Raw genomic sequence first — 25,865 nt, 5'->3', positions numbered from 1 at the left:
ATTTTATTTTTCACTGATTACATACATTTCTTTATGAAAAGAAAAAAAAAAGAGAATTGAAGTTAACCTGACAGACAATTAGCTGAAATCTTGTTGGATAATTGCTTTTCTCTCCGTCTGTTTTCTAGCAATAATATTTTTAATGTGCATTTCTGGGGCAGACTGAAGGTTCTGGCTGTAATAAAAATTAAATGACTACATACCAGTCAAGACATGAATTAATTTAATTTTATTGAAGCCAGAACCTTTGTTCCCCTTCTCACATACAAACTCACACAATGGGTTGACCTTGGGTTCTATTCAGCAGAAATATTCCCCACCCTTTACACAAGCACTCAGCCTGCAGAAGGCCTGTCCAAACATGTGTGTGCCAAGCCAACTTGTTCAGCAGGGAAATAGTCAGTACACACAACCTTGTTTTGTTTGGGTCTGTTGGATGTGGGGACTGGATTGTTGTTTTTTTTTTTCTGGTTTGCGGCTCTTTGGGAATGCTAATGGCTGTCTGCTTTCCTGCCTTTGTAATATCTGTTTACCATTTTGCTGGCTCGTAAGTTGGTCATTTGGCACTCGTGACCTAACCAAACAGATCAAAGGCTTTCAAAGGGCAGACTGTATGAATACTTCCATCTCCATCGCCCTTATTTTCCCTGTCTCCTCCCTCACCTCAAAACTTTGTTTGTGTGTTTCAACAATGAAACCAACCTCTGAACCAAATGTGTGAGAGCCTAGTGGTCACCTCTGGGCCACCATTAGCTCGTGGTAACCTCTTTGCTATTGGATGGGAACTAGAGACAAAGTGGCCTTTGTTCCAGAGGTTGGTTGGTTGGTTGGTTTGTTTTATTTCAAATGGCTGTGGGCTATGACTCTTCTAATATGTTTCCCAGGAACAAGGTGAAGAATGGCTTCATGGTTTTTTTATTTACAGTGCCTTTAGACATTACAAGTTTTTGTCTTCTCAACACAAAATTAGGAGCACAGACATAAATCACTCAGCTCCTGGGATTGCTGCAGAGCAGTCTCATCAGGATTTATAGGAGACAGACTGTATGAGATAATAATAAACTTATAAGGACACTTGCAACATGCAGGAATTCTTAAAGCTATTGACTTCATGAGGAAAAGTTTGTCCCTTTCTTAGGATGTATGGTGCAACACTGCTGGAATCCAACATCTCTGTCGGGCTGGCAGCTAACAATGGGACTGGGGATATACCCAATTTTTTGGCTCATGAAAAAAGAGTAACTACCCATCATATGTTACAAATACTGAAAAGTTATAAACACTACCACAAACCATCCTTTTCCAACAATGTGCTTCAACATGTGTTTGAAGTTAAGCATGCACTTTGATTAAGTTAAGGGTGCACCAAGCCTTGATGTGAATGGATTGGTTATGTAGTTTCATACTCTTGTTGTATGGCTAAGTGTGATGTGGATTCTTGCTAAGTGGAGAGCTACAGCCTTGACAAATCAGGGTTTAGACTTGAATACAGTCATGTATGCTTTGCTGAATTGGCATCCTAGAAAAGAGAGTAATCAAAGTCAGGCCTAGCGACTATAAGCAAAAGGTACTGGACCCCGACTCAAGGAACAGAACTAGACTTCAGTTTAAGATAGGTATTGTTGATGTGATAAAGAAAAAATGGCTCTCAAGTAAAAGCCTTGTACTGAAATTCAGGAACAGCCATTCAATAGGACATTTGTGAAACTATGGAATAGGTCTTAGTGAAGTGCTGAAAGTTTCATGTCTCAAGACACTGGAAGCTAGGCTGAGTGGTACACTAGTAAGTGGTAAGCAGGAAAACCAAGAAGGTCTTGATGAGATTTAAGCAACAAAGTAAGAAAATGTAATCTTCTGTTATAAAGACTTGGATATCCATTTCTATTTAAACTGCCATATACACAGATAGAAGCAGCGTAAAATTTTTATAAATATTTTCTAAAAATGAAAATAAATTGACGAGATGTTTCTATGGTTACCTTATCCTATACGTAAGTAGTTGGTGAACTGATGTTGGTCATTCATTTCAGAGCTGAATGCTTATGCCGTCAAGTAGTTTGAGGTTTTGTTTTTATGGTATTTTGCACTGAATGCAAGTTGTATGGTGAATTGCTAATGTACCTCCTGCAGTAGGACCCTAAGTTGTTTAGGGTGAACATTAAAATTTTGGACCCTGAATGTCTTAATCAACTTTCTCCTGACTCCAGTTTGAGTTTACCATACATAATTGCAAAATAAATGCCTTGGTTCTAATTTTTTTTAACAGTTTTCACTGAAAACTGAATTTTAATAGTTTGGAGGCTTATACGCAAGTCTGTATTTTGTCCGTGTGTAGAGCATTATGTCATGTCCCCATGCTTTCAAGTGACTGACAATATTTTTATTAGCAAGGACCATCCTTGAGTGAAAACCCTCATTTAACGCTGACAGTAGTAGTTCAAGTGATGGACTAGAAGCACGTATGTGCATGATAAATTACCACTCAGTAGAAATTGAGTGACTTACAAAGGAGCACTTATAGTACTTTCTTGTAATGCACCATTCGGTTGTTTATGGCTTTATACCCAAATGCCTTAATTAATGCCTATACTCTTCCTACAGAATTGTGACTTTTGTGTGCTGAGATCGAAGACTGAATATGCAGTAGAAGGGTTGTGTAACTTTCTGACCAGTAAAAGTCAGAAAGGAGGTGTAAATGATGGGGCCAGTCAAGTTTCATACTTCAGAGTATTATCATACCATTTGGGGAGGCACAACAGCAATGTATGCAGAGACCCAAGAGAGCCTTTCTTCTCTCCCTGCAGTCATCATGACGTTGTTAGCTTAAATGGTATTGGGAGTTTTCTCTGGAAGCCTTCTCCACTGTCCAGCTGCATTTGGCAGTATTGACCTTCTGAGCATTCAAATCATACTGTGTTGTGTGGTCCAGTGTATTTCATACAAAGAGTTTGTGGGGTGATTTTCCAGAATAGCCAAAAGCTAAAGGAGTATACTGAGATTGCATTCAGAGTATTTATGCCACTATAGCCCAGTTATATCTTCTCAGTGAACTTTCCTATGTACCTACATGTCTGATTATGAAAAATCGTGGTTTTCACCCCAATACTATGGTGAGAGCTGTCAACCACATGTTAAGCAGGTCCTCTCAGTTTGATGGCACAAATCTTCCTCCTGGAAAGTGTTTTACTGTCTATGTGAATGCACTTCAGCTGGGGTCATCCTCATAGCTTGTGGAAAGGTATCAGGCAGTATTTGTGTCTAGAATCACACAGTGGTTAGTTAGTGTAGCAATACCGATTTTGTTTTTAAATTCATCTGTTTTTTACTGTCTGTTTTCAGGGAGCTTATGCGATGGTACAACCAGTCAATGTTACTTGCTGCCGGTTTTGGATACTATATTCGTCCGGAGAAAGTACAGAAGAGGTGGCCTAGGGATGAAAATGCTGCATGATTTCTGTCAGTCTTTCATGACTGAGGATGCCTTGGGGATCAGCTGCCCTATTTCTGCTGCCATGTATCAAGGTAAATCGTTTGATGTGGAAGCGTTAGGTAAGGGTCATGTATAATGTATAAATTTCAATATGGTCTTGGTAGGATTTTCTTAACTGTATAGTTCAGTGCACTTGTCTGAACTGAACTGTTGTTAGCGTGCAGCTGGTTACTTGTCTTGAAACATCTGGAATTTCCTGTAGAAAGGTAGGCCAATATTTATGTAAGACAATGAGAAGCATAAAACTCATACTGCCTGTTTGACATTTTGCATTCTGATCTCACTGTCTCTTAGAAATAGAACTGCATCGTTGCCCTAGACAGTGACTTACCCATTTTATTTGACACCAGAGGGAAAAGAATCCTAAGATGTTGTCAAGCCTACACTACGCACACAATGCTCCTGTAGATACTGCATTTGTAAGAGATTAAATAAACCATATACCTGGGCTCTGTTCATTCATCCAGTAACATTGGTACTTGTTTCATATTGACTGTCTTTGAACATTTGGCACTTTTAAAAGATCATTTAAGTAGTTACATATCTTCTCTGTGTTCGGGTTGAAGTTCTAGTTTTGCTAGTAAAATTTACAGAAAACATCTGTGCTCACATTATTTGTAAAACTATATTCCTTAGAAAAGCTTTTTTTCCTAAAGTTGCTCTCTGTGCAGTATACGATCTTTGCTGTCATTTTTTGGGAGATGTTTCTATTGATTTATGACTTTATAGCCATTTACTAGTAAGTGTCAACAAAATGATGACTGTATCTGTTCTTTCTCTTGGTCAGTGTGTGCCATTGGATATATACAAATGTACCCCAATGTACACAAATGTACCCCAGGAGTTTCTAAGATACTTCTAAATTCAGGAAGGGATAGTATTGACAATATTCCTTCTATTCTCCCAGTAATATCCATTTTTCCTATGGCAGGCATCAATGGTTTAGATGCTATGGATCAGAAAGCTGCATTGTTTATGTGTTATGCTAGCGATGTATTGCAAGACTATGCTTTCATCTCAATTAAGTGTAGAGCTAATAGTGAAAAAAATTGATCTGCATCATGTTCTAATTAGGTTTTCTGGTTCTTACTTTTATAAAAATGACTAGCGCTGTGAGTTAAATGTTGAGTATATTGAAGTCACTGCCTGTTCTTAATTTCATTGGAACCACAATCTCATACTTTGACAAAAGAATGCAACCTTTTACTCTAAATCTATGTACTAAGTGTGCACAGTTTTCACTAGCATGTTATTTAATGTGCTGTAGAGGCCTAAAAGGAAGTAAAAAGCCATTTAGCAGGTATCTCTATTTTGGTATATAAGTTGCTTTTATTAAAATGATTAATTTAGTTTGGATATCCTGGGATAAAATTAATGACAGTGATCTGCTTGTTACTGAAAGGCAAATGTTTACATACTGTAATTAGGTTTTTTGTTTCAACATCCCATTGTTAAACTCAACTGAATGTTGAAGATAAATTACCCATTCTGTAGTATGATGAACTACAATGGACAGAAGAGAGCATGAAAATAATTTCATTGTTTACAGATTGCTATCTTAGTACAGTTGATAGAACTGATAGAATGATAGTTAAGGAAAGTTTAGAAATCCCCTTTAAATTTTTTGAACTGTTTGTCCTACAACATATGTCTCCTCTTGGTTCTGCACACAGGAAACCTATAATTAAGACAGATTTCAGTTTAATAATGTAAGGAAACCTAAATTTGATTGTTTATCCAAATTATATTAATGTCCAGTGCGTACTGACTGTGATAGGAATCTGTGGGAATATGGTTTCTAAAGGGGATCGTACATCTGACCCAGGTACCCCTGTTATTCCTCTGTTAGTTCTTCCAGTTTCCTGTTTTCCACACCCAAAGAGATAAATGAACCCAAGCAACGGAGTGTAGGGTAGCAGTAGTAAAATGGAGGGTGATACTGGCCCAGGAACAAACTGATAAAGCTTTTGTTTAGAAATAGGAATTAGAGTAGCATTCTTAATGATTAAAGCTGGGAGAGACTGAAACACCTTTCATTTCAGAGTAGTGAGGGTAAAAAACCTGCACCGCTGTTAGTCTAAAACCTGGTAAGTGTGATGCAGTGTCAAGAAGAAGGTGGCTCAGTAAGTCATTTCAAGTTCTGTATTTCTGCACTGACAAGGAAGTCATCTAGGTTGAAGCAGATGGACAGGATTCACTGGTGCCCTTTTAGGTCATTCCACATAGACTTTTCCTTAAATGCCCCAGCTAAGAGAAAAAAAAGGAAGATGAGAAGAGAGAAGAAAAGATTTCCAAAGGAACTAATGAAAGTAGGTCTGAGAGAATTTCCAGGATAGAATACGCTCCCTCTTCCACTGTACTTTTCACTCATTCATGCTTTTACCCCCTTGGTTTCTCCTATTCAGTTTGCCAGAAATTCTTGCAGACTTATCCTGAGGAGCAGAAGCGACTGTGGGAGGTGGAAGCACCAGGAGATTGGAACCAGCGAGTGAATATCTGGTTAAAAATTCAGATGGAGTCATCTCCTTCAGGAAGTGAGTTAAAATAAACAGTGTGAACTTAGCCATGTTGGTTATATAAAGATAAGAACTAAAATCAAGGGTTAGGCAGTGATAGTAGATAGGTGTTTCTCTGTTTGCACATGGAGAAGCTACTGAGCGTGCAAGTCCAGTTCACTGGTCTTTTCCCAGTAAACAGGACAATTCTTAGAAATTATGAGGTAATGAAATTGAACTACAGAGCATCTGAGAGATACTGAACAAAGCACAGTCTTGGCATAAAGTGGCTGTAACTCCCATTGCAGTACAATTACAGCAGGGTAGAAGTTAGCCCAAAAAATTCCTGTTGCACAACACAATGTCTGGGTTATAGAGAGGGATTTGTTTCTCTTAAATTATTACAAAGAAGAAATTTGTATGGCCAATGGGCAATGTGTTTAATTACCTTCAATTTGTTGCCAATACCATTCTTGGATGGAAACACAAACATTTTCATTATGGCTTTTGGAAGATTCAGAATACTCTCCTACAGGGTAAATCCTTCTTGCTGAGAGCATTTTCTGCCTACTTCACAAAAGACAGCAACAGAGCAGGAAAACCTTTTGACAGTTCATATGGGGATCCTGTTGATGTAATCTGTTCAGCTGGCTTGGGGATCCAGACGGGCCCCTCTGCTGCATGCGCACAAGCTGTGATAAGCATTAGGTTCCAAAAGAAGGGCGCACATTGTCTCTTTCTGGAAGTGCAGCAAGGAGTGCTGCAGAGCAAATTGCTCCCATGCCTTCCCACATCTATCCTGCTTTGTACTGGCTTGGGGACCTTCAGTTGAGACATTGCGTTTCATCTTGTTTGCAGCACCCCACAGGAGAGTTAAGTCAGAATCTAGCCCCAGGCTGGGTTCCTCTGAAGCCATTATATTTATGTTCCTCATGCTTTAAACCAACAAAAACTGGTGTTGCACTTTCTTTTAATCCATCTTGCTCAGTTCAGTTTACTAATTGAAGAGAACTACGATCAGATCAGCAAACAGAAAGTGGATCCTGGAGAAGAGTATACTTTCTTTTGTCATTCTTCTTTTTGACATCTCGTACAAAAACAAAGAGAAGCAACCCAAAACATGGGTAAATATAATTCCACAAGAATGGCTGTCTGTAAAAAAACCCATGTGAGGCCTGGGAACTGCCTTGGCCAGTTCTGCACGTAAATGAGGTATCTCGTATCTACAAAAAGAGGAAGGAGGGCAAGTATAAACCAGAAATGGGGGGAGGTTTTATACATATTTATATGGATTGTGAATTGCAATGTGGTCTTTATAGTGGAAGGGAGCAGAAGCAAGTGAATTTGGCACTAAAATATATAATAAAGATCTGCTTTTTAAATTATGTTCTCCACTGTGGTGCACGGCTCATTGGGCATCACTTTCCTTTACACTGAATGTGCTGAACAGGCTTTATTTCATCCATCTTCAGTGGAAAATCAACCCACTATAAAAACAGTATTTAAAACAGTGTGTAATACATTTATTGTATCTGTTTTACATATGGAATCTGCTTGCATGCTTCTTGTGCTTGTATTATCCCAGTACTGTGCATATTATGCATCCAGGGAAATACCAAGGGAGAGTACAGGACAGATAATGCCTGCTAAAACTAGGGAAGAGTTTCCCTGGTTTTGCTTTGTCCTAAAGGCAGTGTTATTCCTACAGAGCTTGGTTTGATAGCTGGTGAGGAAATAACATGAGAATTTTCCAGGAATTAATGCTATCTGTTAGTAGTAGATAAAGCAGAAATATTTTCTCAGTGCAGGAATCCTTTATCATCTGACCTAGCGTGCTGCATACCATACGTGTAAAGAGAAGCGTGTGTTTCCAGAGTTGTGGTATAGAGACATAGAGAGGAAAATGATGTGGCATAAAATGGAAACCACTGGAGTTGTACACTTAACTGTTCCATACGCGCACAGTCATTAGATCTGTAGGGGATCACTTGGGAACATAGTGCTTAATTCCTACTTGCTCTGCTATGTAGAAAGCAAAACACAATGTAATTCAATATTGTCAGCTCCAATCTGGATCTATGGCAACAACCACAAAAATAGACAAGTCTTATTCTGCTCTGATTTCTTAGATCCCCGTTGACATTTGCAATGCTATGTTTTGGAAAAAATTATTGAGAAGAAAAATTGAAAATTCTGCTCATATTACATTTTTTCCCCCAGTACTCAAGATTGAATACTATTAATGTTGTTGTAAGAATTTTGCAATCATAGATATTCCAAAAAAGGTTTCTATAACCCTGAGGTCAGAATTTTAAATTTTACAAGGTAATGTGGCTGCATCTAGTGGCAGTACAGATAAACTGCAGCACTCTGTTTACTGCAACTGATACTTCAGTTTGGATGTGCACAGATACATAGGCATATACACACACACACGTATATTTCTGTCTCCAGGTGTGTGTATATATATCTGTAAAAATAAAGCCGTTGTCACACATAGCAGCAATCGTTCATTCTGAATTAATTCTTATTGTTTGAAAAATGGAGACATTTTATTTACAGGAAATAGTCTCAGTAACAGGAACGTAGTGACATTTCTCTTCTGGGGCTGATTGGAGGAATAGAAATCATTTAACATGATTTGCTCCTAGTTGCTAAATCTACGACGCAGTGAACTGAGCTGTTTTGAAGTAGTTCAGTAATACACATAAAGCATGTAAAGGTAAAGCTAATGTAAAAAAATAAGCAGACTGAGCAAGAATTAAAATCAATTTCAAATGATTGCTTATAATCCTTTATCTGAATTGATCAAAGTGTCTGCCTTTTCTGAAAGGGAGGAAGGGATTTGGGTTTGCTTGGTGTAAGAGATGAATCTATTATCTATTTAGCAGAAATTTCAAGCTAAGAAAGACCCACAGACATTTTCTTTCTAGTATAGTTGTTCACCTTAGTCTTTTATGGTAGTGTCATTGGGTACCCCGGTTTGGTTAATTAACAAAAGCACGGCAAATGGCTTGACAGTAGCATTCAGGAGGCTTTTTTTGGTGTGTTTTTTAAATGAAAATTGCCATGGAAGTCTGTTAACATTTTTTCCTTTTTGATCTCTTTCTGGGGCAAAACTATTTGCCCCATTTCTCCAGAGGCTGAAGCAGACTTTCAAACCAGTAAACCCAGTAAATCAGATGTGGACCAGATAAATAAGGTACAGTGGCTAATTTGCTATTTTATGACTTTCTTTTTCATCGGTGGCCTTTTCCCTTTTTACTGAAGTAGTGAGGTTTAAATATGAGAGACCATCACAGACAACTATAAGTGGTTTTTCACCACTGACCCATAGGTTTATGTAGGTAATCATAGCTATATAATATATATACACACATATAATTTATTCATATAGCTAATTTATATAGATATAGTAGTTTGAGAGGCTAAAGAGTACACGATAGTTTTCACTAAATGTTTTAGTTTGATCCTTACTAAGATAAGGGACTGTAACCCAAGCTGGCATACAGCAAATTCCAAGGTGTGGCTTTCTGAACTGCACTGTGATTTTTCCTGTGCCTGTGCAGGGGCTTGAGTATGACACCTTTAGAATGAGTAATCCAAGCTCTTTACGGTCCTAATTATTTTATCCCACTACTGAGCTGCAGATCTGACTGTGCTTAGCTTTTTACAGGATGGAGGCCTGAAACAGACCGAGAGAATTGAATGAAGCCTAAACCTTGTAAGGGGTACATGTATCTGAGAAAACAAATGACAGTAATGAAGCTTTTTCAAGTAATAAAGAAAAAGGAGAGACGAGTGGAAGCAAAACAAAGAGCTGTAGGGGTTGTTTCCCCAGTACGTTTTGGTTGCCACACAATTAAATCAGTTTGTTTTCTTGAGACACGGGTCTCCTGGGGGAGCTATGACAGCGCTGGCCCCTGTGGTGCACACTCTTGCGTTATGTGCTGTGGTCATGGCTTCAGAGCCCACCCAGCCAGATCAAGGCTCCATGTAACTCCCAGTTTTCCTTATGCTGACACTTCTGGGAACTCAGGCAGAGCAGCAGGAACGAAGCTGTTCTATCAATCAATGCAGCTAAATTTCTTGCCTTGCACGTTTATGGTGGCCTTGGTTGACAGAGGCGTTTTATATTAGGATCAAGTCACTGTTTATGTTGTTTGTGTATAATTTGGTGTTCCCTCTGTCTTGGTTCTAATTTCAGGGCGTTGAATTCATTCCTGGTGTTGGGAAAGTGGCAGGAGATGCCACAGAAAAAAAAGATGACACAGCAGCAGCAGGGAATCTAAACTCACAGGGTCCTGAACAAGAGGATTTAGAACAAGGTGCAGGCAACACCCAGCAATGCAAAGGATTCAGAAAAAGAGCAGGCCCCAGGGGCTTAGTTGGAGACAAGGCCACCAAACAATGTAGAATTATACCATAGTTGCACTTTCAAAAATCAGCAAAATCTCAGTGTGGTTTTAAAAATTGTGATTGACTGTTCATAGTTTGTAACACTGGAGAGATTTCTTCAGGTAAGATATAATTTTTTTCCAAGACACATGTTCATCATCTTGTGTTTTGTTTTAAATAAAGCTTTTGTTTGCTAATTGTCCTTCTCTTTTTCTTCTCACCAAGTAATTAAGTAGTAGTTGAGCTTTGTTATTTCCCTGCTCTGAAAAGATTTTATTTGATTGCATGAGATGTCCAAAAGGGAATAATTGGAGGGCTTGTAGATACTGATGTAAGAAGATATTTCTATGGAAACCACATCCTGCATTATGGAAGCGAGATATCGCAACACATGTTGGTATGAGAATGACAGCTGTAACCTTCCTTTCAAAGAGAACAATTGATCTTGAATTGCTTTTATTTGAGTTTTTTCTAGCAGAAAAATCTGCCTTGAACCCTGTGGTGGACAGAATGGCATACAAAGTCCATTAATGAAGAAGTTTGGTGCAGAGGAGTGAGCAAGCTACGGGCCTTAGACTGCCTTTAAATTCAGGCACTGTGATCATGTTATGTCTAAGTTCAGGGTGTAGAACTCTGTGTAGATTATATATTGCATGTTTTATTTCCTGTAGGCTCTTTCCTAATGTTTTGCATTTAATTAACTTGGAAGTAGAACATATTTCACTAGATTACTCACGTTATGGCTTGGTAAAGAAATTTTGTTCTTTCACCACAAGCTGGTTCTGTATTAGAATTTTCTTTTTTTAGTGGGGAATTTCTAAAGCTTGAATGCTGTATTAAAGATTACAGGTGAAACTCTTAAGGATCAGGTCTTTAGTTGAGTGGCAGAGAAGGCTTTGCAAAGGGGTAGCCTCAGTGGTGAACAGCAGTAGTATTTTGATGAACCTGAATAGTTCCAGCAGCCTATAATTCTTAAGTGGGTGCCTTGGAACAAGGAGAGGTAGCTATTTCTTTCCAGAAACTAATCCAGCATTTCCAGGGAGATGGTTTTGTAGGCAGGCATTGTAGGTACACTGTAGAGATGTATATTTTTCCCCCCGTACGGCATAATTGCTCACACATAGCCCTGTCATCCTGGTTTTCTTTTTAAGGTCGTGATTTAACATAGCATTTATTCATGTATCCAAGTAACTCCTCCTGTTGAGCTGCTCAGTAAACCATATGCCTGAGAGACATCAAAATCAGACCTTTCTAGGCATCTCTTTAAAAAAAATAAAAAAAAATGCTATAATTGGAACTTACAAGTTTTTGCCAAGAGAATTAAAACACTGAATTGTGTGCCAGCCTTAATCATGTTGCTATGGTTCTCTTGTCTCAAAGAGAATGCATTTAGGACTAACTTTGTAATCAATTGATCTTCAGGTTGTTGATTCATCAAATCACAAAGGGCATGCTATAAAGACTGCTGGAAACTCCATGTCCTTCTGTGCAAGCAGCCTACATTCTCACTTAGTGTATGGTTAAATACATAGCTTTTTAAAAAAAAATAAATACAGTATTTGTGAAGAGTTGCAATACCAGTTGCTCCTAAGTATGATAGAAAATGTTTATATATCTCCTCATGAAAGCTGATTCTGGAATTGCAGTAGCCTAGCAAACTGGCCTCATGTCTAATTTTTACTTAATGACCTATATTATAGTTGTCAAGGTAAGGTAAACTGGAGTTGTTCCAGCAAGTGGGGACCATTAAGAAGTTTAATTTGATTTAAGTCTTTCAAGAAAATTGTATCTAAGATGGCCCCAGGAAACTCTATATGAATTTGTATTAGAATAAACAAGATGGATAAGGTACTGTGTGTGGAATGGGCAGACACCTAATTTGATTAAATTCATTCTGTATCTGGGGACACTCTGAGTCGGGGGGAAAACCAGCAATTTTTCGATATTCCCAAACTGAATTTGTTTCACCTCTCTATTATCCACTGATCCACTGGCTGCATTAACAGCCACTTTACTGGCTGTTCTCACAGAAATGTTGCTTCTTTCCTCCGTGTAAGAATTGTCTTCCTTGATTCTGTTTAGCTTTTTCTTTTCTAAGTAATGTTTTTTCATCAAAAATGCTCATGATGGCAACTGGGCATATTCTAGAAGTAAGCAAAGGTGCATTTCATGAGATGATGTTGGCAGATGGTTGGTACTTTCTAATCAAAGAAAGTGATCACACCGTCCTTCTAATCAAAACTTGTGACAATTAGGGATGTTCTACATTCAGTTCATCTGCCCTGCCTGGCAAATGAAACACACCGAGCAGAAATAGTAGAATAAGAGGATACAGACATTTGCCCATTATCTATATCCAGTAATGAACCAGAGCCAGGAGGTCTGAGGACCTACATAACAATACTAAACTCCTGGGCTACAGGTAGCAGGAGGACATAGGCTTGCTCCATATTATTTCAGAAATGCTGACTTACAGAACAATTAGCCTGAATATCGATCTTTTTTCTCTTTTTTCTCTTTTTTCTCTTTTTTCTCTTTTTTCTCTTTTTTCTCTTTTTTCTCTTTTTTCTCTTTTTTCTCTTTTTTCTCTTTTTTCTCTTTTTTCTCTTTTTTCTCTTTTCTCTCTTTTCTCTCTTTTCTCTCTTTTATCTCTTTTATCTCTTTTCTCTCTTTTCTCTCTTTTCTCTCTTTTCTCTCTTTTCTCTCTTTTCTCTCTTTTCTCTCTTTTCTCTCTTTTCTCTCTTTTCTCTCTTTTCTCTCTTTTCTCTCTTTTCTCTCTTTTCTCTCTTTTCTCTCTTTTCTCTCTTTTCTCTCTTTTCTCTCTTTTCTCTCTTTTCTCTCTTTTCTCTCTTTTCTCTCTTTTCTCTCTTTTCTCTCTTTTCTCTCTTTTCTCTCTTTTCTCTCTTTTCTCTCTTTTCTCTCTTTTCTCTCTTTTCTCTCTTTTCTCTTTTTCTCTCTTTTCTCTCTTTTCTCTCTTTTCTCTCTTTTCTCTATTTTCAATGTTTTCATTTTTTTTTTCCTTCCCCCCCCCCCCCCCCGGTTATATTAGTGCTTTAAGGTATCTGATTAATTTAGATACTTGGACCTGCAACTCATTCTTGGCAGTCTTCTTAGTGAGATAACAAGAATCCTAAGAGAATCTGAAGCAGAAAGAGATCCAATATCTTCACTGTCTTAATAGAACATAATAGAAAAAAGCCCCAACCAACAGCACAAACATCTTTTTCTCACGGTGGAAGTTCTATTATTTAAAAGAAATCTGCATTTACTCAAGGGTAGGATCATTTCAGAGTGCTGAAAATGTTGGCAAAGGCTTGAAAGAGCATTCCAGTTTTTGGAGTTAAGTTTTCAAAACCTTGGATTTAATCTCTGAATCTACACTCTGGTGTTTGTGGCTTGGCACGATGGTATTTCTGCTCAGGAGACAAGGAGGTCGGGGTGTGTGTGGAGAAAGAGATGGCAGAACCTGCTGAAAGGAAATTTGTACCTATTGTTCTTATAAGCATAAACACTTAAGTCTGGCCTACACGTAAGATGTTAGACATGAACATTAGTGTTAGCAGTGATCTGAGTGGGTGTGTGCCAACTAAAGTAAGTATTTGAATCGCTCTCAAGAAAAGTAAACATGAATTTTAAGGCTAGAAATTTCATTACGTTAATCTGTCATGATGTTTCACATAATGTAAGCCAGACAATTTCACACATGGTTGCTGTATCAAAAATCATTGGTTTTGGTTGAAACAACCCATTTTTTACAAAGATTGTTTTGATTTGACAGTTTTGATTTTCAGATGTTGGGCAGTGGGAAATCTGCCGTGGTCATTGGCAAGTTGTTCTGAAGTTTTATGTTTGCAAATGCACCCGATTTTTGTAGTCTGGATTAATTTTGGTTTAGTCTCCTATGATGGATTTTGCTTTTCTGTTTAATACTGAGCTATGGCTCTGATACTATTAAGATTGTTTCAGTGCATGGGTGGATAACTTGTGATCCGTCATGACATCAGTGAGCAGTAGTTTTTTTGGATCTGTCTGTGTGAGAGAGATTTTCCTGACCTTGATTCATTCTTCTTGTCCTTTGTCAAATTCCTCTTAGAAGCCTGAACATCATCAGAGACCCAGTTACAGTTACAATCACACTGACCGTTACGGGTTACCATTTCCCAGCTGCTATGACCTGTGGTTGTAAATCATCACAGGATTCTTTTGTGCTTGTGGGTGTCTTAGTGGTGAACATGCACCATAAAACTTAAATGACATGGAAGAATTAAGAGGTACCTGTTTTAATGTGTTGTCTTTAATGACCACAATGGCTGCAGTGTACTACTGAAAATGTAAAGTTGATCCAGTGTCATCTTTATTATTACCACGAGATGGCACCATTACATAGCATAACATTGTCGTCATCTCTTGGGTGCTTGAGAAGGTGCCCAAGATTTAAATACATCGCTGGTTGGCTTGACTTCTTCAGAGAAAGGTTACCGGTTCAGAGAAAGGAGAGTGAGGGTATGGTAGAGCTTGTCTTGTGTTTGCCGTTCAGTCTCACTGTATCTCTCGAGTGGGCCTGGGGTTGAGATTTTCAAATACTTGTGAAGCCAAAGTGAAGTCACAGAGTAGCACGAAATGCAGACTGCACCCAGATTGTGTCCCTTTGGGCTCTTGTTGCATGGGGAATCCTGGGTGGGACTTTTCTCAGTTGTATTTCATGGTTTCCTAGCACTAAATGGTTCTCTGCTGAGATAACTTGAACATCTAATTTTCTGTTTCTGACTCTTCTCTTGTCTACTACGTACTTTGCTTCAGAGTACTACTGAGCACTTTTCTTTTTTTCATGTAATAACAGCTGCCATAGAATATGCTATTAATATTCTCAGCATTGGAAAAGCAAGGATGGTCTATATTTGCCCTGAAGGCTAAGATTCTTCCTTTGCCACTATGTTTTATATGTGACCATTCCAGAGCAGGGAAGAGTAGATTAAGTAAGCAGATGATTTAATTTAATTTTTATTTTTTAAATTTTTGAAATGTTTCATGTTTAGTTTAATTGATATAGTAAAACTTCAGTGCAAAGATAGTTGTACATTAAAGGCAGTTCATCGTCCTAATCAAAGACTGTAATGCAAACATTTCAAAGCATTCTCTGTTCTTTCACTTGCTCTTTGTAATGCCAATGCTAACTCTGTTTTTTGGGGTGATTTCCCAGTCCTCCAGGCCTGCAGTATCACACTCCATGATTAGCACGGCATGATACATCTGTCTGCTAAATGGTAGGAGCTCTGTGCATCTCTTAGAGTTTATCACATCAGTAACTTGCGCTAATATCCTTCCCTCCCATCTCTGTGATGACATTAATGTATTATGAGATCTGTTTGGACACTCATGGACTGCTCTTGAAGGATCTGCTAGAAGTCACGTTACTGAAACCTCTAATGCCTTCCTGCTGCTGTGGTTTTTGTGTAAAATTTTTACAGGTTTAGAAATACAAATTAAACACTTCCAAATAACCACTTTTCACTTGCATGACTTGATTATGAGAAGGGAGCCACCCAAAAGATTGCCTTAGAAGTAGGTGCCAAAGTAGGAAAAACCAGCTAACTTGTCTGAACTCATTAGTCTGAAAAACAGACTAACTTGGCACCTTTGCATTGACTGTGTCCAAAGGCTCCGTGACATCCTTTGAGCTGAGCGCCTAGCTGACGTAATTGGGATTGATTCCATGTAACTGTCCCATGCTCCTAAAGAAAGCCTTAGGAGGTCAGTACAACACAAGAGTTGATTTGAAGTCGTTTAGGGGTGTTCAAATCACGTTTTAGTGTCCTTTGCTATGGATGAAGAAGGGAGGGAACAGTTTAAACTTCATTACCTAACTGGATCCTTCTTAGCATTTGCATATCAAGGACGTTGCAGAAACAGACAAAATTAAGATGTCAAAATAGGATTTCTGCTTTGTCAAATCAATTGCTCAACTGCGTAAACAAAGAATGCGTCCAGCTATAGTTAGTTGTTTGGTGTTGACGTAGGCCTTTCTTTATATATTTCTTGTTACAAATGAGCATGCAATAAAATTTAAGTACACAGGAGACAAAATTAGGAGTTTGTAATTAGCCTGCTTTTCAATTTGTTTCCTCTTGCAATCCAACTTGATGGTAAAGTCTTAGTTTAATTTTCTCTATTTGCCTTAGACTTTATCCTTGCTTTATTGAATTTTTCTGTCTTGAAGGTTGTTGGGTTTTGAGGGGTTTTTTTGGTGGTGTTTTTTTGAAGAAATCTTTTTGGTTTTAATTTAAACTGAAGGCTCTATTTTTGGAAGATCAATAAACTCCATCTGGAAGAATTCTTTTCTCCCAGCCACCTGACACTTAGATGAAGTTGAACTTTTTTTTAATTCTCAGGGAGGAGATCAGAGGTTGCATTCACCATGATGAGTACATTTGGGAATGTCGGTATTCATTCACCAACATCTGATTTGAAAATTAATAGCTCAGCCTCTCTGGACTGTGGTATGTTAAAGGCCACTGTCCATGAAAGGAGAAACACTTTGGAGCTATGTGTGCCCTCTGGTCAACATGAGTGGCCTCGGTTTAATGGCATTAATTTCATGCTGCTTTTAGAAGATACAGATGTGCAGCATACCTTCAATCCTCCTACCTGGAACCAGTAATCCCCTCCCTCCCAGCTTTCTGCAAGGAGCAGGGAGAGAGGAGAGAAAAACCCTTCATAAAAGGTGATAAGTATCTTAACTGAGGTGCACCTTAGGTAAATGCTGTCTTCAAGCCGCATGACATGAAAGAGCCGCCTGATTCCCCCACCCTCTGCAGATCTTGGGGCTGGCTCAATCTTTTTTAAAGCTATTTCTCTTGTGCTGCATGCAGAGCCCATCTGCTGTAATACAGACTGAAATGCTGCTTTTATCCTTGTTTGTGTGGAAGGTTGGTGGGTAAATCAATTGGAGTGAAAGACGCATTGTCCCTCTTTGCTCTATGTCACAAGCACAAATATCTTCCTTTTAAAGTGTCTCTTGGTAGAAGCCAAAGCCTTTGGCACAAGCCACCTCTGCTAGTTTGACCTCTTTTGTGCATCTGGAATGGAGGAGCAGCTCTGAGAAGCACAGAACAAAACCAGCAAAATAGCAAGAGAAAAGGTCAAGGAGGGGTCTTGCTCCCTGTAGACATCAGAAGTTTCTGCAAGATGATATTTAGCATGTCCTGCCTGAACAGTTAAGGCATCAAAGACACTAGCACTTCGATAGGTAATATCCTTGTGAGTTGTCAAATAGATCGCAAAGCACATTGCTCTGCCATGCTGGGGATGGGAGGAGGGACCTTGTGTCTTTCTACTCATTGAGGTAACTGAGACTGAGAGCTTCAGAGAGCGTTTGGCTTCCAACAGATGGATGTACCATGCTGTGCTCTGTCCTTGCCTGGCTTTTGACTTGCAGGCCTAAGCTTACATAGCGGTGCTGCGGTCCTACAGAGGAATGGGAAGGCAGGTTTCTACCAAAGACAGCTGACATCAGTTACAAGCAATAGAAGGGCTTGATTTTTGCCTCTGTATCTTTGCTTGGTCCCAGCCTTGCAGTGACTTACTCTCAGACCAGCCAGTCTCTTTGATGCAGCATAATTAAAATGACAGAGATGATTCCCTGTCCCCTCCAGTTCCAGCAATGGGATCTGAAGGGGATGTAGGACATATTCTCATAATTCACCTCTCAACTTAGCAGCATCAGGACAAACAGTAACGCCTGTCCTAGCTAAGGGAAAAAGCCATTGGTATTTGAAATCCAGGAGGCAGTCAGTGTTCTGCTGCGCAGGACCCAGAAATGCTGGGAAATACAATCTTGGCAGCTTTGATGCTAGATTATTTTGTGTATTTGTAGCAGCGGATTGGTGTAACTCTGATCAGAAAGAATCATCTTTGCCAAATCCCATTGTTGAACCCCTGTTCAGGACAATAAGCTCATATGGTGATGACATGGGCTGAGTTGTGTTCTTCATTATTGTTATAGATTTTTCACAGTCCCCTGGTTTCATCTGCAATTTTTCATGCACAAGCGCAGTTCTGCTTCTCTCCTCTTATATTCTGCTCAGGAGTAATGTGGAGCCTCAGACGAGTCTGCTTTCTGTCACAAAACCCTGCCGATATCTGCAATCCATTCAAAATGACTTACCCTGGATCACTTGTCCTTACTTAAAAATAAACATGGACTGCCAGGTTTTATATATATGCCCCCCCCAAAAAAGGGGGGGGGGGGAAGTGAAAGGAAAGACAACAACCGAGCACAGAACAGAACTCAGTTGATACAGAGGCACGTGGTATAATGCCAGCTTGGCTAAAATCTCCTGAATGCTGGGACTCATCCAGGGTGAAACTCACTGTGTTGCTGCCTTCTGATGCCGACCTCACTCGTACAACAACCGTATCAGTGTACATCAGCCCTGCCGTTCTGGTCACAGCCTCTGGGTACTTTGAGCCCCACTGTGTCCCAATGGTGGATATTCATGGAGCCAGCATCCCACGCCATGCACTGCTGCTAAAGGAGCGGTTTGATCCAGGGATGCTCAGGCTAAGGTTAGTAGCTAATAGCACCACTTGTTGAGGAATGCCATTTGAAACTGTGGCTTCTGGTGCTGAGGAGTGAACTCACTGTGAGCAAAAAATTAGCCAGGATATATTTTGGGCTTTATTAAATTCCTTTAAAGCTTTCCAAGTCATTTGCAAAGGCACGGATGAGAGCTTTAGCAAGATGGTAGAATGAGACAGTTGGCTTGGAGAAAGGACAGTGATGAATTAAAGCTCCTTTGTGGAAGTAGTTCTCTTTCTACATCAAACTGTAGTTTCAACCTTCCTAATTAATGTTGTTGTTTTTCTTCTTACTGTAGTGCGCGCTGTCCTAGCCTGACCTGTTGCTTCCCGAGATAAAAGGGGTTAACTAATCAGAATGGAGAATCCTCTACTGGCTTATCCAAATCTTTACTAAAAGTGTGATACCCATGAACACAAATAGGACAACACATCTAAGAATTATGTATCTGGGAGTTTAAAGGGGTGAGGGGGTAAAAAAAGGAGGAAAAAAGTCCATGTTGCTTTGAGGTTATTTTAAAAACTGAAACTGAATAGGTCAATACCCCTTAAGCTTTTTGGTCTTTAATTCTCTTAATGGTATGGCATAAATCGTTAATTGTATTATTAAAAAAGCTTTGAAGACTGTATTAATGTAATGTGACCTCGGATCAGTCAAGATCACATTTTCATTATGATTAAAAGATTCCTTGTCCTGAAACATTGATCTCATCGTCAGCTGAATGTGTCAGACGGAGAGGCGCTGTTTCCCCATCGGGCAGTAGATGGCAATATTGCATTTCGTTCTGCAGTGTCTGCTAGAAATGCTCACCTCAGAAAGGGGCCATGAACTTTTTCCCTCAGCTTCTAAGAGCAGGTTTGCACTTACATAGTGTGTTAAATATTCCAGAAGCAAAATAATTCAAAATTCCATTTTTAATCCAGATTTCTTCAGTGACTGGTGTCAGGTGCCTGAGTTACAAACTGCGGCACCCAAACAGTCCTGATCCTGCATGTCAGCTCTGAGAATGGGCATTTGCACGTTAGGGACCATCAGCATTCTCTCTCTTGTAGCAGGGATTCAATGAGGCAGTATATGACCCCTGGAAGTAACATCTCCCACTTCGTTACAGTGAGTTTTCTAGCTTTTTGGTGGATTTTCCACCTTTGCATCAAGAGACTGAAAGCTGTATCAACTAGTTTAGTTTATATCGTGATTGGGGAAGTTCAGAAAGATACCTAGCTAACATGTTGTCTTCCTTTGTATTGTAATATTTAGATAGACCTTATAGCAGGTCCTGGAGACAATGAGAAGAGCCACTTTGCAAAGAGCTAGGCATCAGGAAGGTGTGTGTTACAGGGTCTTACACGCATCGACTGTGCTGTGCCCTAATGTGCTATGCTGCTGAGTGGGCGGGCAAGGATTTTGGAATGGAAGTGACATCTGGGGTCAGCGATTTATGAAAATGAAATACGCTGTGGCAGCTCGAAGATACGGTGTATGTGAAGTGCTACTCCTTCGTTGTCCTGTGGGCATATGCCATGTGTCTCCACAGTTTGGTGAGGTACCAAGGTAATTGCCTTAAAACTCCTTGCTACACAGGGTGTTGCAGGAAGCTAGCACACACACTAAGTGATGGGAAGCAGAGGGGTGCGCTGGCTGGTGTTAAAGCTTCAGTGCTGCTGACTTTTCTATAAATAACTGCTGTCTGCTGTAATTGGTCACATCACAGTCCATGGTGATCTTTTATATTATTGCTGGCTGCTGGAAAACTCCCGGAGGCGTAAAATAGATACCAGGAAGATCCTGCACCCAGCAGTGTGTTTCCTCATGCGGCACAACAGAGTAAAACAGAAATAGTGTTTACAAGGAGCTGATGAAGAATTTTCTGCAGCAGGAAGGATTAAAAAAAAAAGAAAAAGAGATTGCACCTCTGAAATGATAGCAGCAGGCCATCTCTCATGCAGGATATTGCTGGGTCTTGTGGAAAGAGAAAATCTTCATAGGGCTTCTAGTGGTGCACTGAATGGGTATTATTATTTGCCTCTGACTTACTGACGGGTATTTTTCGTCTCTCCATAAAATAACAGTGTCTTGCAAGAAATTGAAAACTAGAGAGAGAGAAAAAAAAAAAGTAGGTAGTTGGCTTGTGTGAGATGCGAGGGGATAAAATGTGTAGCGTTCTCTATCCTGAAGGATTCAGAACACTTCACAGACCAAGAATGCCGAATGCTACATGCCACTCTTCCCGTAAATGCAGCCAGCTTGGGGTAGAGCACAACACGGAGGTGAAGCTGCCCAGCATCAGGAATCAATGTTTTTATTAAGGGAGGGCGGAAAAGCAGCAGAGTTAGGTGTTCGGGAAAGGATTTGAGTGGAAAGGGTTGACTTGCCAAGCTCTGCTTGGTAGTGAGCATTTGAAATAGTTACCATCCTGAGAACGGAGAGCTCTAGTGAACCGCTGTAGAACTGTGGTGGCTTTAAGGTCACCAGGTGAGTGTGGAGTGTGTATGTGTGCCCCCACTTTGCTTCTACCTCTGTCTTAAGCTACATTTGCCCCTCTACAACGCACAGTGTGGTACCCTACATGCATTACAGAATGCATGCTTCACTGACCTAATAAAAACTTTGCTGATGTTGAGAAAGAATTTATTAGAACTGAAATCTTTCCAGAATTACACAGAAGCTGGCACAGAGAACAGGACTGTGGAGGGACTTGTCAACAGCCTCTCAATTGACTTTTGCTGACTGATGTTTCAAGATTAGGTGCTATTGTAGGGCATTTAATGAAAGAAAGGATTGCTGTGAGATCTTAGCTTCTGTCCTGGTTATTTGTTCCTGGTGGGAACTCTTTGGTTCCACCAGTTTGATCCTTTGTGATTTGGAAGAAGCATTGTAAGTCCACATAGCTTTGGGTCAGAAACATATTCCTCTTCAAAATATGCCAGGAAAGTGTCAATGTGACAGAAGTACAGGGAAGAGAACAGCAGGATGCCTTTTGTGGCCTCAGCAGTCCCACCAAGTGATTCCTGGGGCCTGGCTTGAGAGCAAGCTATACTGTTTGCTGTAAAAAGGCAGATACTGTACAAAAGCCGTTGCTTACTTATGAAAAAGTCCAGGCTATTCTGGCATGGATTTGCTCATCCAGGAAAGAATTAACTTGCTGCGATTGAGCAGGGTGCCTAGTTGTATTAGGACATTATCTATGTACTGAAGTCTCCAAAGCAATGAAGAATCTGTCCCTTACGCAGGAGAGCACCCCAGTAAGCTGAGACTAGGCTAAGATTTGTGCCTGCTGATCTTCAGCCTTGGTGTCTTCCCTGCTATATGACGGTATCAGTTTATGTGGGCGAAGATGCATACCCAGAGCCATATTCAGACCACCTCGTCATGTTTAACTTTCTCTGGTTTCCTGAATTCTTCCAGCCAGGATCCACTGAGTGTTCTCAGTTGTTCCTTGTGCTCATCAAGTTACATGCCTGCATTTATCTTAGGTGCCATCATAAGCAGCCTGCATATGGCCTGTGTGGATGGGCTGGTCTTAAAATATTGCAACAACAATGTAATGACCAATTTATTGCAATCGCCCCTTAGACAGTAAAAAACCAGAAGTAATTGGTAATAGACTGGAGAAACAGGAGGAAGAACTTTAGTAGTATCTGAAAATCCAGATGGAGAATTTCAGATGTTTGCCTTCATTTGAAGACTGCATAGGTAGGAATTCAGCACTGAGACTCCTCAAGCTAAAAGTGAACAATGTGGAGAGAGGACAATACCTGTTCAGAAACAGCAAAGATAGTGACCTGCAGTATAAAATCCCAGCTAAAAACAATGCTGCAGTCAAGGAAATGAGCACATCTGGTGTAGCTCCTTGAGACCCAGCAGTAATCGTGAGTGACCAGTTTGTACTGGGAGAAGAAAACAATGAAACAAAGAATTATGTTTGGAGAAAACTGTGGTCTGCAAACTGCAGTACAAAAGCTTTTCTCACCGTCTACCTTTGAGGACTGTGCACCAGAAAAGAGCCCCTCCAATCTTCTGAAGTCCAACTGGTGCTTTCCCCGCTTGTCTGTGCTACTCTGGCACCTTGCAGAAAGATAAAGGTAAGCTGGTGAGACACCTTCTGCCTCTTGCTCTTATTCGAGCAGTTCTTTCTCCTTCAGATGACTAGTTCTCATTAAGAGTAACTAAATTCGGGAGGGGAGTTTCAGCTCCTAGATTGCTGATGTAGAGTTAGATTTTTTTTTTGTTTCACTAACAGGTTGGTTTTGGGTTTTTTGGTTTTGGTTGTTTTTTTTTTTTTTCCCCTCTAGTCTTCAGGTACCGGGAGAAGAAATGAACAAACCCCTCTGACACCAGTTTTCACCATGACAGTAATTTGAGTAGAAGCAGCTTTGCCTGCAAATAAATAAATAAATATTATATGAAAAGCTTCGGATGGAGCTGCCATGTTCATTCTTGTTTCTAAAGCCCCCACAGGCCATGTCACATATGTGGGTCATGAGGTCTATCGATTATGTGTCAGACCCTTAGGTGTCAGTAATCAATAACACTAACCTGCAGAAAATGCGGCAGAGATTTGCTAAACCAACTCTTCACATTGTTCTTTTTCTTGTATTTAAGTTTTCTGTGCCTCACTAGAGATAACAGAATGCATACCAGCAAAGGCAGGGGAGGCAAAAACATCATTTGGCTGCCAACTCATTTACTGTCCATTTTCATCTGATTCTGCACGGTTCTTGGTGAGAAGGCAGGATGAGGAGGGGCAAGACAGGAAAGGGTATTTCCAACTGAATGGCTTCTGAGAAGTAGAAATGAAAGTGATTGAGTTGGGAGGACCTAAACATTTTGACCCTGACAGCTTATTAATATTTAACAAGGTGCCAGATTTTTCTTTGACACTGGAAATTGTTGCGACTGTCTGTCTCCAGCAGACTGAATCTGCTTTCTCAGTCCACCATATCTAATGTACCTGCTTCCAGTCTTGAATAGTTCTTATTCACAAATGCTTTCCTTTATTTGCTATTTCTGTGAATAAAGAAGGTAGTTTGGCAGATTAAGTTGTGAATTTTTTCATTCAAACTTCATATCTCTTTATGTTCTCAATGGGTCACTGAGTAGACTGTGGTTTTCCTGTGTTGATTGTGGTTTTCAGAATCATTCCTCAAATAACTTTTAACAAAACATTTATTTGCCTTTTTAGTTTGCAGATTGCTTGTGAGCTGTTCACTGTGACAGTTACGTCTTTTAAATGTAAGCAGCTCTGATGAGATAAATATAACAATTTGGAATTTGTATGCTTATTTTTATTTGTATTAATGCAATACTTCAAGATGGTATATGAAATTGGGATCCTATTTGGGGTGGGAGAAAAGTCTATACCATAAAGATAATGTAGCATCGAACGAGCAATACTCAATAAAGGAGATGAAGAGGAGGAGAAAATAATACCTTTATGTATTATTTAGGTGGTCTGCATCCCCACTCTTTTGGTGCCTGTCTTTGTCTCTCTGCATTATCTATGTGGATTAACTTCCTAATGTAGATGCGTAGACCTAAATGACTTTTCCAAGGTCACACAGAAAGTTTGTGGCAGAGCTGGATATTGAATCGGTTTACCAAATCTCAGTCCAGTGTCCTGAATATGTGGGGCTTTTTTAAAAAAAGAACTTTCAAACAACCATAAACAATTATCTTTCTGTACTCCCAATTAAATCAGTGAAAAATCAAAAATTTCCTTTTGCTAAAGAGTTAGCTTTGTGTTAAATTGACAGAGAGGATCACTAGATTAGAGAGCTGTTGGGTTTGGCTTTAGGAATTGCTAGTCAGGACCATGAATTCTCTATGCTATTTTTGTGAATGCTCCACAACATGGGTGTAAACTGGGAGATCTTGAGGTTTAAGTATTTAGGGTTTTCTCTTGGAGATACTTGTCCATCTGCTTTAGTAATTTTTCTTTGCACCCCAAGACCAATGTCAAGGAACTTCTGTCTTTTTGACTTGTTTGAAGAGTAGTCCAGAATATCTTTTAAAATCTTATATTATTTTTTTTTTACTGCTCCAGCTGCTCTGTAAAGTCTGATTCTGGTAATTCATCTGTTCCTCTTAATAAAACTAGGCAAACATTTGGTGATTTGAGTTTACAATGTGTATTTATGCCTTGCCATTGGGGAATCAGCTTCCATTTTTGCATTTAGAAAGTTTTAAAATGAAACCTGAAAATATTTTCCTTCTCTTTACAATGTTTAAATTGCAAAGCACCCTGTTGCTGCCTTGAGCTTTCTGCATTGTGTAAAATCAGTCATTTCAATGATAATCCACTTACAACTGTGCTCAATTACCTACTTGTGCTGTGAGTTGCCAAGTATTTGCCTAGTTACAGAGGATAAAACCTATTTGGAAAAATTGGGTAAAAAGTGAATGCCAGGAGAGGTAAACCTGGAGGGAAGGGCTACCAGGGGAGGAGGAATGCTTGAAGTTGAGAACAGAGGCACTGGAAGAGAGATGAACATAAAGAAGAAACATGGTAAATGCTGAAAAGGCCGAGAATCATGTAAGAAAAAAATCAAGAGGAGAAAATATGAAAGCAGTGTGGCTTGATGGTTGAGGTCTGGTCTAGCAGATGGAAGAAAAGATTTATGCCCAGCTTTGCACGTGAAATTCTGGGTGACCATGGACCATTTGTATCACCTCCTTGTCCTCAGTTTCACCTTCTTTAACATAGGTCCTGTGGTACTTACCCTCCTCTGAGATGCATGGATGGGAAAGGCTAGACAAGAGCTACAGTAACACTGGTTATTCTGATTTGTTTTTTCCTTTGCTAAGCCAGCATTTAGCCAATGGCACTCTGCCCTTTCACTTGTAGGAGAACTAAAAACCTAAAGAAAGAAAAACACAGTGCTCCTCAGCTCTCTTTCGGGAAAGG

The 25,865-nt window shown here is 39.6% G+C and overlaps 1 protein-coding gene across 2 annotated transcripts in view; it reads left to right on the top strand.

The window, feature by feature from the left end:
• The window catches only part of LOC129210826 (protein FAM169B-like), a 40,425-nt gene extending 29,845 nt beyond the window's left edge, over window positions 1-10,580 (top strand). The window contains exons 6-9 of one of the 2 annotated variants that reach the window (XM_054837125.1): window positions 3,340-3,522; window positions 5,896-6,024; window positions 9,126-9,187; window positions 10,193-10,580. In XM_054837125.1, coding sequence (XP_054693100.1) covers window positions 3,340-3,522; window positions 5,896-6,024; window positions 9,126-9,187; window positions 10,193-10,414 — 596 coding nt within the window. In that variant the 3' untranslated portion in view covers window positions 10,415-10,580. Of the gene's footprint in view, window positions 1-3,339; window positions 3,523-5,895; window positions 6,025-6,973; window positions 7,104-9,125; window positions 9,188-10,192 lie in introns of those variants that run through there. The other variant, XM_054837126.1, reaches the window with a different exon arrangement.
• Window positions 10,581-25,865: the final 15,285 nt, after the last annotated feature.

This window comes from Grus americana, chromosome 10 (assembly GCF_028858705.1).
Source record: "Grus americana isolate bGruAme1 chromosome 10, bGruAme1.mat, whole genome shotgun sequence".
Lineage (NCBI taxonomy): Eukaryota > Metazoa > Chordata > Aves > Gruiformes > Gruidae > Grus > Grus americana.
This window is presented reverse-complemented; position numbering and strand designations above follow the sequence as displayed.